This window comes from Eschrichtius robustus, chromosome 18, assembly GCF_028021215.1.
Source record: "Eschrichtius robustus isolate mEscRob2 chromosome 18, mEscRob2.pri, whole genome shotgun sequence".
NCBI lineage: Eukaryota > Metazoa > Chordata > Mammalia > Artiodactyla > Eschrichtiidae > Eschrichtius > Eschrichtius robustus.
Genome location: NC_090841.1, coordinates 3,517,155 through 3,532,675, shown reverse-complemented (window position 1 = coordinate 3,532,675; position 15,521 = coordinate 3,517,155). Strand labels below are relative to the sequence as shown.

At 43.6% G+C, this 15,521-nt stretch overlaps 1 protein-coding gene across 3 annotated transcripts in view; it reads left to right on the top strand.

The window, feature by feature from the left end:
- Positions 1 to 15,521, top strand: part of SPATA13 (spermatogenesis associated 13) — a 260,134-nt gene that overhangs the window by 156,523 nt on the left and 88,090 nt on the right. The window contains exon 2 of one of the 3 annotated variants that reach the window (XM_068526353.1): positions 13,891 to 14,037. The exons of the other annotated variants lie outside the window; for them this stretch is intronic. Coding sequence (XP_068382454.1) covers positions 14,011 to 14,037 — 27 coding nt within the window. The 5' untranslated portion in view covers positions 13,891 to 14,010. The remainder of the gene's footprint in view (positions 1 to 13,890; positions 14,038 to 15,521) is intronic. 3 annotated transcript variants of the gene reach the window in all.

The following is a 15,521-nucleotide window of genomic DNA, read 5'->3' as shown; positions in this document are numbered from 1 at the left end:
TATCGATTGATATATGATCATATGATTTTTTTCTTTAGCCCGTTAATATAATGAATTATATTGATTAATTTTCAAACATTGAACCAGCCTTGGATCCCTGGAGTAAACCCAAATGGAATAAACCCCACTTGGTCATGTGTATAATTATTTTTATATATTGTTGTATTCTCTTCTGTTTTATTAAGCATTCTTATGTCTGTATTCATGAAGGATATTGGTCTGTCTGTAGTTGGGTTTTTGTTTTTGTTTTCGTTTGTTTTTGGTGGTGGTGGTAGGCTACTATCTTCATCTGGTTTTGGTATGAGGGTAATACTAGCTTCATAAAATGAATAGAAAATGTCTTTCATTTCCTGGATGACAAAGGGTGGAATTGGTGTTAATTCTTTCTTAAATATTTGGTAGAATTCTTCAGTGAGAGCATTTGGGCCTGGAGATTTCTTCTTAGTTTTGAAATGACATATTCAGTTTCCGTAAATGATTACGGTCTGTTGAAGTTATCTATTTCATATTGTGTGAATTGTGGTAGTTTTTGTTTCTTGAGCAAGTGGTCCATTTTGTCTAAGTTGTCCAATATGTGTGTATAGAGTTGTTCATAGTATTCCCTTATTATCGTTTTTTTTTTTTTAAAGAATCAATTTTATTTATTTATTTATTTTTGGTTGCGTTGGGTCTTTGTTGCTGTGCGCAGGCTTTCTCTCGTTGCAGTGAGTGGGGGCTACTCTTCGTTGCGGTGCACAGGCTTCTCATTGTGGTGGATTCTCTTGTTGCGTAGCACGGGCTCTAGGCGTGCGGGCTTCAGTAGTTGCGGCACGCAGGCTCAGTAGTTGTGGCTCATGGGCTTAGTTGCTCCTCAGCATGTGGGATCTTCCTGGGCCAGGGCTCAAACCCATGTCCCCTGCATTGGCAGGCAGATTCTTAACCACTGTGTCATCAGGGAAGCCCCCCTTATTATCTTTTTGATGTCTGCAGTGTCGGTGGTGTTACCTTATTTCATTCCTAATATTGGTATATTGTGTCTTCTTTTCTTTGTTCTTTGTCAACCTTGTTAGAAAGTTTGTAAATTTTATTACTCTTTTAAAAGAACCAGCTTTTAGTTTTACCGATTTTTGCTGTTTCTCTGTTTTCAATTTCTTTTATATCTGTTCTTGCCTTTATTATTTCTTTCCTTTGCTTGCTTTGGGTTTATTTTGCTCTTTCTCTAGGTTCTTGAGGTGGGAGTTTAGACTACTAATTTGAGAAGTTTCTTATTTTCTTATGTATTTATTTAATGCTGTAAATTTCCCTCAGAGCACTGCTTTAGCGGTGTTCTACAAATTTTGATATGTTGCATTCTCATTTTCATTTTCATTCGGTTAAATGTATTTTTTAAATTTCTCCATAGACTTCCCCTTTGACCTGTGGATTATTAAAAATTGTGTCGTTTAGTTTCCAGATGTTTGGAGATTTTCCTTTTATCTTTCTGTTATTGATTTCCAGTTTATTCCATTACGGTTGGAGAATACATTCTGTATGATTTCAGTTCTTTAAAAATTTTTGAAGTTTGTTTTATAGCCCAGAATATTGTCTGTCTTGATCTGTGTTCTATGTGTATTTGAGAAGACTGTGTATGTTCTGTTGCTGTAGGGTGGAATGTGCTATAACTGTCTAATCCTGTTGGTTAATGCTGTTAATCCTGCATTGGCGTGTTTTGTTGCAGTGATGTTAATAGTGATTATTTGTTTCTTACCTTTGTTTTTTTCTGGTGAGGGAAGGGGAATGAGGATTAGACAGTGAAGAATTTGAAATCATATTGTCTGGCAAGAATAAGGAGACTAAAACTCCATATTGCCAATTTAGGGCGACTTTGACAACCATCCAAGGAAAGAGTAGAGCTTATATTCTCTGTTGAAAATGTAGGTACCAGAGGGCCAGTTTATTACACCATTGTTTCAGGATTAGAAAGTCTGAAGAAAACCATGCTTGATCTCAAAATTAGAGGTCAGACAGCTAAAGTTGCTGACCAGGACTGGAGGAAAAGGATATATTTCAAGGTTGTTTACATTACTTCTTGTTGAATAGTATTTATTAGTTAACTGGCTTATTGCTTATTAAGTATTCAATCTTTAATTAGATCTAGAGCAGAGTCACGGGTTATTGACATAAAAGCTATATTATTAATCTATTCTAAAAAGTTTGTTATGTAATTCCTCTATTCCAGACGTGGTGTTAGTTCCTGAGAATATAAAAATAAACTAGAGAGACATGGACTTAAGTATTTTTGATTCTCCCACAGAAGAAAAACCTAGAAATCTCAATGGCTTCCACAAAGACTGATTACTGAAAAACATAAGAATAAATTAAACCTTGAAGATGATTTTAGTTTCAGATGCTGCAACTTAAATATGAAAAACAGTATTAAATATGCTGTGCAGGGAAACTGTTTTATTACATGGTTGCATAGTCACTTTCAGTTAAAAGCCTGGCATTTCTTGCAGGTCTCCTGTGTGCCAGGCACTGTAGTGAGTGCAGGAGATCTGGCTTTGCTTAGCCCCTGGTGTACTCTTTCTTTCTTAAGTCTGATTGTTATAAAGATAGAGGCCAAGTATAAATTTCTTAAACCTTATATACATTTTTATGTATTATTTCTTAAGAAATAGGAGCTTCCATGTATACTGAAAATTTTTATTTACATCATTTTTTCAGTAACACAACTATACAAAGAATACCTACATAAGTCATGTTGAATTTAAATACAAACAGATCCGGTATCAGTGTCAATACTGAAGTTACCTCACATCGTTTTGTAAACACACTATTAGTTTAACCTGTTTGACCAGGTATAATTATAGAAGGGCAGCAAAGACCTTGGTCTATTACTTTTCATGTGACACAACAAGAAGTGAGAAAATACAGTTAAATGTATCATAGTATTTGCTTTCTTTTTCCCAGTGACATCACAGTTTCCCTTTAATATCCCTTTTTCAGATCACGAAAACATGTTATTCTCCCAGAAAACCAGCTGCTTTGATTAATGGGGCCAGGCCAGTCCAAGGACAGATTAAGCACACAGGAACCTGGCATGATCCCTGGAAATGGTCCTGTCTTCTTTCTGTCCCCTTGGGGCTCTTTAATTTAATCACCGTGTTTTCTGTTAATTCTCTAAAGAAGTTCCATATATCTAAATAAATGGTAGATGATTGGCTGATAATCTATTTTTGATATTTTACTTTTATTTTTTATTTAAAAAAATTTTTATGGGGAATTCCCTGGTGGTCCAGTGGTTAGGACTCCGCACTTCCACTGCAGGAGGCCCAGGTTCAGGGAACTAAGATCCCACAAGCAGCGTGGGGCGGCCAAAAAAAAAAGATTTTATTGAAATACAGTTGATTTACAATGTTGTGTTAGTTTCAGGTGTACAGCAAAGTGATTCAGTTATACATACATATATAAACATATATATTCTTTTTTTACATTCTCTTCCATTATAGGTGGTTGACAGACTATTAATTGTTAAAAAATAACAAGCTCATGCTTTATTGTTTATCATTTTATTAACAAGCCTCCTCCTTTCTTCCTAGTACAAAAAGAAGCGGAAAATGGTCTATTCAACTTCTTTGTTATTCCTCAGTTAATCAATCACAGCATGGTGGACGTGGACACCGCTGTACTTCCCTGATTCACCATTATTTTTAACTGTGACATTAAGTTCTTAGAGATATTTGGAAGAAAGTGATCAAATGCCTGTATAACAATTCAGGCATGTATCCGTTGGTCTGGCTGATACGGTTTGCCTTAGATAAATCACGTAACTTCTTTGAGCCTTGTTTCCCCTGTCTGTGAAGTGAATCTGGCTGATCATAAGGGACCCTGCCTATTTAGTTATGGCTGTTTTCACTGTCATCTCTGGCTGGTCTCTGAGCTCCAGTGGGTAGAGAGCTGTGGCCGGTGGTCTTTGTATCTGTGACAGCCCCAATGCTGCAAATGCGTTTGCCTTCTGGGGCCAGGCATGTAACAGGAGCTATGCCGTTTGGATGGAAACTCAGTAGGTTCTGCCTGTCGGGGCCCAAGGGAAGGTGGCCCAGTGTTAGCAAACTTTCTTATTTTCCAAGAGAATCCAGAAATCTTAATGCAAGTGAAATCTCTCTATTCTTTTTTTTAGTGTTTTATTTATTTAATTTATTTTTGGCTGTGTTGGGTCTTTGTTGCTTCGTGCAGCCTTTCTCTAGTTGCGGCGAGCGGGGGCTACTCTTCGTTGCGGTGTACGGGCTTCTCATGGCGGTGGCTTCTCTTGTGGCGGAGCACGGGCTCTAGGTGCGCGGGCTTCAGTAGTTGTGGCTCGCGGGCTCAGTAGTTGTGGTTCGCGGGCTTACTTTCTCCGTGGCATGTGGGATCTTCCAGGACCAGGGCTCGAACCCGTGTCCCCTGCATTGTCATGTGGATTCTTAACCACTGAGCCACGAGGGAAGCCCGAAATCTCTCTATTCTTAAATATTGAAAATGAATTCGGTTTTTAAAAAACTCCCCGTGTAGGCCAAAACGGCATGAGAGCTATGAAATTCAAGCTGAAAACCCGCGCTTGCCAGTCCTGAGCGTGCTTTTAAAAATGCGTGTTGAATTAGCAGCAGTTCACTGAGCTGCTTTATGATATGGCTGCCACAAATAGAGATCTTTTAGAAACGTCTGAGAAACATGCATCTGTCTTCTTGTAGTAAGAGCTTGTTTTACTCCACAATTATGACATTACTTGTTTTTTTTTACATTTTTATGTTATATTGAAGTACAGTTGATTAACCATGTTGTGTTAGTTTCAGGTGTACAGCAAAGTGATTCAGTTATGCATATACATGTATCTATTCTTTTTCAAATTCTTTTCCCATTTAGGTTATTACAGAATATTGAGCAGAGTTCCCTGTGCTGTACAGTAGGCCCTTGTTGGTTATCTATTTTAAATATAGCAGTGTGTACCTGACATTACTTGTATATAGTGGTTAACAGTACTAGTAATAACAAGTACCATAACAAGCATGCCTACTGTGTGCCATGCGGTGCTGGGAGGGCATTATTCTCTGCATAAGAAAGATGCACATATTGAAGATCAGAAAGTTTAAATAATGACCTGAGCTGGCACATTCTGTCTAATGGCTGAGCTGAGATTGTAACCCTGTGGTTCATTCTTCACCATTCCTGCCTGTTACCACCTTCTTACTCTATTAAGAATGAATGGACTGCACGCCTGAAACTAACACAACATTGTTAATCAACTATACTCCAATATGAAATAAAAATTTTTAAAAAAAGAATGAATTGGCACCACAGCAAAGCCACCAGCCTCATTTGTTTCTTTTTTAAACAGTTTTATTGAAATATAATTGATATACACATACTACTATATATAAAATAGATAACCAATGAGGACCTACTGTATAGTACAGGGAATCATACTCAATATTTTGTAATAACCTATAAGGGAAAAGAATCTGAAAAAGTATAGATAGATATGTATAACTGAATCACTTTGCTGTACACCTGAAACTAATACAACTACAGTTGAAAAAAAAAAGAAATATAATTGACATACTGTGCCACTCATCCATTTAAAGTGCAGAATTAAATTATTTTTATTATATTCACAGACTCATGGGAATCATCCCCACGGTCAATTTTAGAACATGTTCATTGCCCCAGAAAGAAACCCCCATGCCCACTAACAGTCACTCCCCTTTCCCCCCAGACCCCCAATTCTTTGTGCAATTAGTTACCAATAAATAATGACTGTTAGAACTGATGGCTTAAGCTCCTTTTAAAGAATGAAGCTGATATTAGCCATATTTTAATATTCATATTTAATATTTATCTAGTATTAACCATATTCTAGTATTTGTTTGAAATAATAGATGATTTGGTTCAGTATATGAAATTTTAACAGCTGATTAGCTGAAATTTTTCCTCATTAAATTCTTTGACAAAGGAGTACTCTTTTTTTCTAATAATTCTTTGGAATGTCTCTGGAAGCTGTTGTAAAAGAATGTAATTTTCCCTTGAGGAAATGCCTAAGGTCATGGGCTCCAGAGTCAGCCAGCCTGGGCCCAAGTTCCGGCACTCACTGGCGCGTGATTTTCCCCGCTTCCTGATTGTCGCCCAGGATCCTAGGGCCAAGGTCCTAGGGCCTCTCCGAGGGTTCAGAGAGGTTCTCCATGAGGGGTACTTCACACAGGAGCTGCGTTTAGTAAGAGCTGAGGGTTAAGTGATTGTGTTCCCGTATTTGTCATCAGTACCTGCTATAGCCTCGCAGCCGATACATGTCTGAGTGAAAAGTTGCGTTGAAATTATTAACCTACTTGTGGAAAACTCCTCTTCGGTTTCTTTTTTTTTTTTTTTTTTTTTCCCTGTAGGAGGAATCCCGCCTTGGGAAGGAAGCCTGGCTGGGTGACATGCAAGCTATTTCTAGAAAGGCTGAGTCTTCCCACCACCCTTAGTGTAAAGATGAGATTAGCGTGACTTCAAATGCTATGATTTTTATGGTCCTGTCTTTATCCTTCCTTAAGCTGTATCCCTTAATTTTTCAAAACCTTCATTTCTAGTAGTTTTGGGTGCTACTAATGGGGTTATAGTTTGCCGTGCAGATTTTATCGGCATTAGAAAACTCACTGTTGTTCTGCATCGTTAAGCAGACCCATTAAACAAGGCCTAGTCCGTCCAAACGCACCCGACAAGACCCCGGGGGACGGGGGGACGGCTGGGGGTGTGTACCTCAGTGACCCGCATGTTGTGGCACTGTTCTCCGTGCTGGCGGGGGGCCTCACAGGGGGCGAGGGGCACCGTGATTGTCATTGCTGCATTTGGGATCGGGTTTTATGGACCTTCTCAAGAAAGACGTCTACTCACATATATTTCCTGCCCATGGTAACTGGCCAGCAAAGGTAGAGAAAGATTTCTACATGCACATGTGACTTCCTAGCAATAAGGTGAAAGCCTCTCTTTTTTTTTTTTTTTTTTTTGAGTTATTATTTCCAGTACTCTCTTGGGTTCTTTCTCTTACTGAGTCTAAATCTCTTCATTTCGTTTTCTTTCATTTGTATGTTGAGGTTGTTTTAGCAGAGGACTGAGTGTTTCAAAAATCACATAAATTGAACACACATTTTTCACCTATAAGTCAAATATAATGAATGCAAACTTCCTTCCATGTAGGCATAACTCTTCCCTGTGGAAAATGCCATCAAAGCAAACCAAGGTTGGTGGCAGAACTAGAAACATCTGACCAGGCATCCTCACTCCTTAAACTTAGTACCCGAAAAAGCGTCGTGTCCAAAAGTTGGAACTCTTTCTACGTGGAAAGTTTTCAGCGATCCAGATCAAGGCATGTATTACTTTATAACGCTCTCCATTGGCTGACGGTGGCCTTACCTGTTGGCGCACCTGGCCTGGGGGAGGAAGAGAGGTGACCTGCATTGCTCTCCACACTGGGATTGGAAATTTAGAGCATTCGTTCAAATCCTGATCTTGCCCTGTGCGATTTTTAAAATGATCATGTAAGCATCCTCTGAAATGGTGCTACCTGGGTTTTTCATATATTGGTTCACTTCCTACATACAACACAGTGAGCAGACATTAGTACTCGCACCCTGTGAAGGAGACTAAGCTCGGGGAGGTTAGGTAACTTGTTAAAAGTCACCCAGAAAAGCTAATTTCCTTCACAGGACTGTTGTGAGAAGTTACATAAAGTACTAAGTGAAGAGTCACTAGCTGCTGCTGTGTTTTTTAAACGTATTAAAAATCATTCAGTTTTATTAATTAACATATATTAAGTTCCCACATAGCCTAAATAAACCTTTAACAATCCACCTGTGATTCTCTATCAAAATAAAGATTACAGGAATTCAGAAGGATTCTTGTTCTTCTGGTAGAATGATCTGAGAAATGTGATTTCTATGGTTTACAAAATGGAGGCTAATTATTTAGTAAACAGGGATGTATTATACATTAATTTTATAACATCTTATGGAAGAGTTACCTATCCTTTTCTTGGATATCGATGAAGATGTATTTATTTCAAACATGCCAACTAATATTCAAGACTTCTATCCATTGATTTAGTGAATGTTTATCAGGATTTTAATGAACTACCATCTTTTTATCCTAAAAAGCAATTTAAAATTTAGAATGATCCTCTGTCTTAGTTGAATACAAAGAATGATTCCCTGAACGCTTAACTAATGGTGATCTATAGGAATGTTTTAAATCAATGACAAACATCATCTCCATTTAGATTTTCATTGTACATTTTACATTACAGTGTCTTTAAACATCCATGGGGAACTAGATATAAAAGATTCCCACCTAATATAGAAGGACTTCTCTTATCTTTGAGGTATCCACAGTCAAAAACCTGAGTTTACATTCACACTAGAAAGAAAGGCATGTAGTAATTTGAGAGTTGAATTATATTCATTATTGTTTTCAAATCACCTCATATAATGACTGGCTCCTTCTTTATTCATGGCAGTGTTGACCGCCATGTTTGAATGACTGATTTTGAAGAGGTATCTGGTATCTGTGCTCACTGAGAATGACTCATTTTGAGAAATCAGTGTTAAACTCCTTTGAATGTTGAAATTCCCAACAGAAAATCCTCTGGGAAGAATTTTTGGTTCTACCCGAACTCAAGTAGTCAGACTGCTTTTGTCCTGCAGCCCAAACGATGCAGCTGAACAGAACCGCCCCTGTTGACTGGGTCACAGGTGGGCCCAGCTGTCACCTGTCCACACACCCACTGCCTGGTCCCAAGCAAGCACCCTCCCACGTATCGGAAAGAGGGGGAAACGTACAGATAGGGCCAGCCGCATTGCCAAGATGATCACATTCTCATTGTTGTTGCTAGTTTGGGTTTTTCTGGAGTGTATATTTAACTTGTTGATTTTTTTTCTCTCTGATGTGTAATTGTTGTTATACATTAACTTAATGCCAGGCAGCAGCATGAACCTACAAATCACACTGGTGGGTTTTTGTGTTCTGTGCGGGACAAAGTTCAAAGCTCCGATAATTTCATGGTCTGAGCTCTCCTGCTGAGCGACCAGGACCTAAAATAAATTCATCCCTACTGTGGTGTGACCTCGGTGGTGGCCTTTTGAAGACTTGGAAAGGTAGGATGGGTCCAGTCTGCCGTTTTTAAATGAAATAGTCCTTTCGTTATCTTAATGGAGATCGGAGTGAAAGGAAAACCCATTGTTTTATTTTTGTTCTGAGTTTAAGGTCAAGTGGTAGCGTGTACCAAAAGTAAGCATTGCTTTACTGTTACAGAATTTGAGTGGATATATGAGTTGTTCCCCAGGAAATAAATCACGCCTTTCAGGGCAGGCGCTGGGAATCAGTCTTTCGAAAAGTGCATTCATTTTACATTATGTTTTGCTTCTCCAGGGGACCTACTCTGTAATTGTATTTGTTACCAATTTGGGCATTTCCCCCTTTTATGTAACTTAATATAAGCCTTTCCTAATAATGGAGACCAGAGCACCTCACCGTGACGTGTGTTTGTGGCGCTGAGTAGATGCTAGTTTGTGTGACCAAGGGCTATACGGTAAATGCTTTTGTTTATATAACTGTTCCCAGCACACATGACAGGCACTAGGTAAAATTTTATTGCTTGCTTTATGAAAGATTCTTTTCACAAGGGATTTTATTTATTGGCAATGTTCTGCCACGGGTATGATTTTTTTAGGGGCCTATAATTTAGATTTTTCTGATTCAAGGCTATAATTTACTCTAAAGCTACTTGGAAATCCATTCTGTAAGAAATAAACCAATGCAGAGAATTAAGGGACTGAGATTTGCAAGGGCCAAATTAAGTTAGGACTTTGATTTTACCTCTGGAAATAATTTACTTCTTCAATTTTGAGTCCATTAGTAGCCTGTCATTTTTGACATCATGATTATTGACAATTCTGCATATCTAGTCTTTGAATATGCTCTCATTTCAGAAACCTTAAGCAAATCATTGGTCTCAACATACAAGGCATGGCATTTTAGAGATCGTATGAGGCATTTTATTGAAAATTTCTGATTACCTGGATTTAACAGTTTCTTCCAGAGAAACAGAACTGAAATGAGAGAGCGAGAGAGACCGAGAAGTTGACTGGCTTTAAGGAATGAGCTCATACAGTTGCAGGGCTGGCAACAGCACAGTCTACAGGGCAGCTCGCCAGGCTGGAGAGTCTAGCAGGAGCTGATATCAGTCTTGCCCCGAAGGCAATCTTGAGGCTGACTCCCTTTCTCTTTGGGAGACCTCAGTCTTTTAAGGCCATCTACTGATTGGATGAGGCCCACCCACATTATGGAGGGTCATGTCATCTGCTTGACTCAAAGTCTCCTGATGTAACTGTTCATCATATTTTTAAAAAGTGCCTTCACAGCAACATCTAGACTAGTGTTTGACCAAATAACTGATGCCGTGGCCCAGCCAAGTGGACACGTGACATTAACCATCACCGCCGCCAAGTGGGGAGATACAGATATGACAGTTTACCTGTGTGGATGATAAAAGGTTCTCTTTCCTCCACCTGCCCGCATGATGTGGAGTTAATTTCAAAGTAAAAGTGGAAAATTAGAAAGCTGGGGAGTAACCACAGGAAAATTCGATGCCTCACCAGTGATTAGAAACGGGAAGTGTGACTAAGGACAGGAGGGGAGGACACGTCAAGGATATGCCAAGGTCACGTCCTGTGGCTGCAGGGGCTGAAAGTAGCCTTCGGACAGGGAAGGGTGTGCGAGGTGGAAGAGCAGGGGCAACGGCCCAGCAAAGGTGATGCCCCAGTGCCCCAGAGCCCCAGAGCCCCAGAGCCCCAGACCTGCACACAGACGGAAGCTCAACAACGCGCCCTGACTTAAGGCTCCAGCAGAAATGATTTTCCGTTGGCATCAGGGTCTGAGTCAGGCCGCTGTGCCCAGCCCCCTCGCTAGAGAGAAGTTACCTTTCAGGATTTTGCAGCCTTAAATTTCAGGAAGTGAAAGCGAAGCACAGTAATTGAGTGGGCACATTAATTTTCTGCATGGAAAACACAGGTTTTAGAGAGAAGGGCTCCACGGGGCAATTTGTTTGAAATGGGCAACAGAACTATTGGAAAAAATCCATCAAATGGAGAGAAAAAGAAAGCAATTCCGAGAGATAGGGTAGGAAATCATAGTGCCTTTGGCTTTTGTGCGTCCTGGGGAAGTTCTAATTGGCTAATTTATCAAGAAAGCGATTCCATTTCCACAAAGTCACACTTCGTCTGCTGTTCAGTTAAAAGGGCCTTGGTGTGGGTCAGATGGGTAGGAGCCGGTTTGTGCAAACGGGGCAGAATCAACAAAGAGCTTTTTATTAATCCTTTTCCTTCGGGAAGCCCTTCCAGCAAACGCTGAGCTCTACATTGTGACACTTTGGCAGCAAACTCCTTTTTTCAAAGCAGCGTCACCTGTGCTGTCACTGGTCACAGGCTCCCAGGCTTTCAGACCCATGAATTCCTTCACTGTCCCAAGAAAGGGGAGAGTGCCCAACCTCTTTTTCTGAGGCCTCAGGGTGTGCGGGGGCCACGCCCAGAGGCCACTGAGCTCGCTGTGGCCCCCGAGGGTCCGGTGGCTGCCTTTCTGAGTGGCCCCAGCTGGCTCTGGTTCTCAGCCAGCTGTGCTGCCCAGTGTCCCTGCGGCCTCTTCCTACAGAGGTTTGACAGAGGCCTGGAGAACAGCCGCCCCTCTCCTCCCCCTGCGTTTACTTCTAGTCGATTGATTGATTGATTGATTGATTGATTGATTGATTTATTTATTTATTTATTTATTTATTTATTTATTTATTTATTTATTTATTTATTTATTTATTTATTTATTTATTTATTTATTTATTTATTTATTTATTTATTTATTTATTTATTTATTGCTGTGTTGGGTCTTCGTTTCTACGCGAGGGCTTTCTCTAGTTGCGGCAAGCGGGGGCCACTCTTCATCGCGGTGCACGGGCCTCTCACTATCGCGGCCTCTCTTGTTGCGGAGCACAGGCTCCAGACGTGCAGGCTCAGTAGTTATGGCTCACGGGCCCAGTTGCTCCGCGGCGTGTGGGATCTTCCCAGACCAGGGCTCGAACCCGTGTCCCCTGCATGGGCAGGCAGACTCTCAACCACTGCGCCACCAGGGAAGCCCTAGTCGATATAATCTGATGTAATTTGATGTACGTCATCCAAGTAGTGAAAGTATACTCCGGGTTAAATGGTGATCTCCGAATTTTCAAATCGACGGCCTCTTGTCGGTACTCCTGGATTCTCTGCAACCATGGCCTGTCCATCGGCCTCCTCGAAGCTCTGCTTGGTGGCCGCGCACCTGCCCGCCTGGCTCTGCCCCGCCCCCGCTCCCCAGCGCGCTGAGGGCACGTCCTTCAGCATGTGGGGCCCTGGGGCCCTCCTCCCCCTCAGCTCCAGCCGTTCACTCACTCCGCACATCCCGGGACACCGGGGGGCTCTTCTGAGTCAGGAACCAGTTCTGTGCACGTCTTCTGTGGCGGCAGAGCCCAGCCACCAGCTCTCAGAGGGCCGTGTCCCCTGCCTCGGGCTCCAGGGGACAGAGTTGGTCTGCCCACTCCCGGGGCCTGGTGGGGTGGCCGGGGTGGCGGGGAGCGCGGAGGATGTGTCTGGGGAAGAGAGGCGCGGGAGGCGGGTCTCGGCGGAGTTTGAGAGGCCCCGTGGCCGCGGAGGCCTCCGTGCGGGGGGACAGCGCAGACCTGCGAGCCGCGGGCGGACTGAGGTGCAGGGCGTCCGCACGGGGCCGGATGGGAGAGTCCTGTTCCGCCTGCTGCTTTCTGAACACCCGGCTCGGGGCCTCGCATGTCCCGGGAGTTCCTTACGGTTTGTGAAAGTCGGTGCGAGTCAGGGCGGGTGTGAACCTTGAGGGCCTGAGGACCAGGCTGCGGAGGTTGACTTTCGACCCGGGAAGGGGCGGGAGCGTGGCAGGTGCTGGCTGTGACTGGGGACACACTTCAGGACCCTTCCCTGAGGACATGGCATTGAGTGCGGAACGGATGGAGAGCAGGAAAATGATCACAGCTCTTGGTGAGCAGTAGCGCAGCCCGAGGCCGGGGGCGTGGGTGTGGACGTGGACACAGAGACCCGGGGGTGCGGGCGGGAGACCGGTGAGGACATGGGGGAGGAACGTGGGGTGTTCTCCAGCCATGGGTGTGGACAGCGGGGAGAACGGGCAGCGTTAGCAGGGGACGCTGGAGGTTTCCTTGTCTCGGGGGCTGCTGAGAAGAGGCCGTGGGTCCTGGTGGAGACGCCCCTGGTTCTTAGGAGAGTTCCTCCCCGAGCAGGGAAGGGGGTGCGGTGAGTGGCCCCTCGGGCGCACGGAGCTGGAGAAACCCCCGTGTGGAACAGAGGGCAGCTGATGAGGAGGTGAATAGACGGGAGCAGCGCCAGGTAGAGCAGCGGCCGGGGCGTGCCAGGAGCCTGGGGAAGAGCGGGGGTCACGGTGTCCCAGGCTGCGGGGCAGTCGGCGGGGAGGTGGGGAGGGCGCCTTTGGTTTGGTGCCGGGCAGTAGCACTTCGGCAGTAGTATAGCAAGAGCGGTTTCCAAACACAGCGAGGCAGCGGCAGGAGTAAAGGTGCAGCAGTTCCCCCCGGGACAGTCCTTTGTCGAGGGCTCCACACGCACACGCATGCTGGGTGATGGAGCTACAGCGACGGGCAGGGCTCATGTAGCCTGGTCCCTCGTAGCGTTTCCGAGCAGCGAGGTGAGATGAGTCAGCAGGGAACGGGGATCCGTTGAGAGAAGTCCAGACGGGAGGGGTCCTGAGGACCGTAGGGACACAGGAGAGGGGCGGGAATTGGAGAAGAGAGTGTGGGGGCCTCAGCTGTGCGAGCGTCTGGTCCATCTTCCCACCTACAGGCTCTCGTTTTAGGCCCTGACGGCGCCTCATGGGTCTCCACTGCCTCTGGTTACGTGGACTCTGGCAGCTTCCCCCGAACATGGAGAGGGTCCTCGAAGAACAGATTCTAGAGTGGTGAGACCCCAGTTGTACATGGAGCTGAAATGCACATTATGTCGGGTGAGTGCCCGTAGACGCGGTGGTTTAAATGTGCATTTCTAGGTGTCCTGAACTTTTGTCATTCAGAACAGGATTTTTTTTTTAAAAAAAGAAAGGAAAGCTCATGTAGCTAACATCACGCTGAGATTTCTCTTTCCCTTCTGGCCTGCAAGAGCAGGGCAGGACCTGGAGAGGAGAGTCCGGGCCCTTTGCTGGAGGAGGAGCAGCCCTGCGAGAGTCGGGATGTGGCCAGCGGGTGGGACGCGGCTCTTGATACTGCGGTAGTTGGTTCCTGTGGACATCTGAGTCGTTCACGGACTGTGGCGTTGGATCACTGATTTTTCATCCAACCTCCCCCTCACGTGACTTTTGAAAAGACAGTTACTCCACGTCTTCTTAACCTGTGGCCGTTTTCAAACTGTGGTCCTTTGATGACTGCATCGGTGATATTCAGACTGAGTTGGCCACTGTGCTAAGTTGGGTTTCTCCTGTGGCCGAATCACCTGTTTGCTGTTTAAAAATTCTACCTGCTTAAGGTATGTGGAGTCTTGACTTCACCGGCTGGGCGTGAGTCAATGATTTCGTCTGTATTGTCCAAGATCAGCTGCAAGATGTTTGCCTGTTGGAGCAGGAGATAAACCAGTGCACCTTGTAAGGGTGACTTATGGCTAAATTTGTGGGAAGAGGGCAGTGTAGCTTTCTGAAAGTTTCCCCATCCCCTCCCTCCAGCGCCAGCCTCTGGCAACCACTGGTCTGCTTTCAGTCTCCATGGACTTGCCTGTTCTTGACATTTCATAGAAATGGGATCACATAGTATATGGGCTGTTGAGACTGGCTTCTTTCACTTAGGATAATATTTTCAGTGTTCATCCATGTGTAGTATGTATTAGTGCTTCTTCTTGTGGCCAAATAGTATTCAGATCTGCGGGTACATTATATTTGGTTTATTCGTGCATCATTGGGTGGACGTGTGGTTTGTTTCCACTTTTTTAACTCTTAGGAATAATGTTGCTATAAACATTCATGCGCAAGTCTTTGTGTAGACATGTTTGCGATTCTCTTGGGTAGATACCTTAGGAGTGGAATTGCTGGGTCGTATGATAACTTTGTAGTTCATATTTTTTGAGGAACTGCCCAACTGCTTTCTAAAGTGGCTGCACCGTTTTACATCCCCATCTGCAGTGTAAGAGGGCTCTGATTTCTCCAACATCTTTGTCAACACTTGTTATTGTCGAGAACAATACAGTATTCTAGCAAACTCCTAATTATTCAGGCACTGATTATCTGTGAGGTGGGTTTTCTAGGATTTTGGTTTCTCTTTCTTTCTTTGTCTTCCAAGCAACTGACCTGTTGGTTTCACTTCAACAATATCTAGTTTCACTTCCCTGGGGATAGGAGGGAATGTGGGAGATGTTAAACTGGTTAATGTAGGTACATATTAACACCTGTTAATAAGTTGGCCAGAAAGGTTTAAGGAGAAAGGCTGACTGTGTTAGCTTACATGA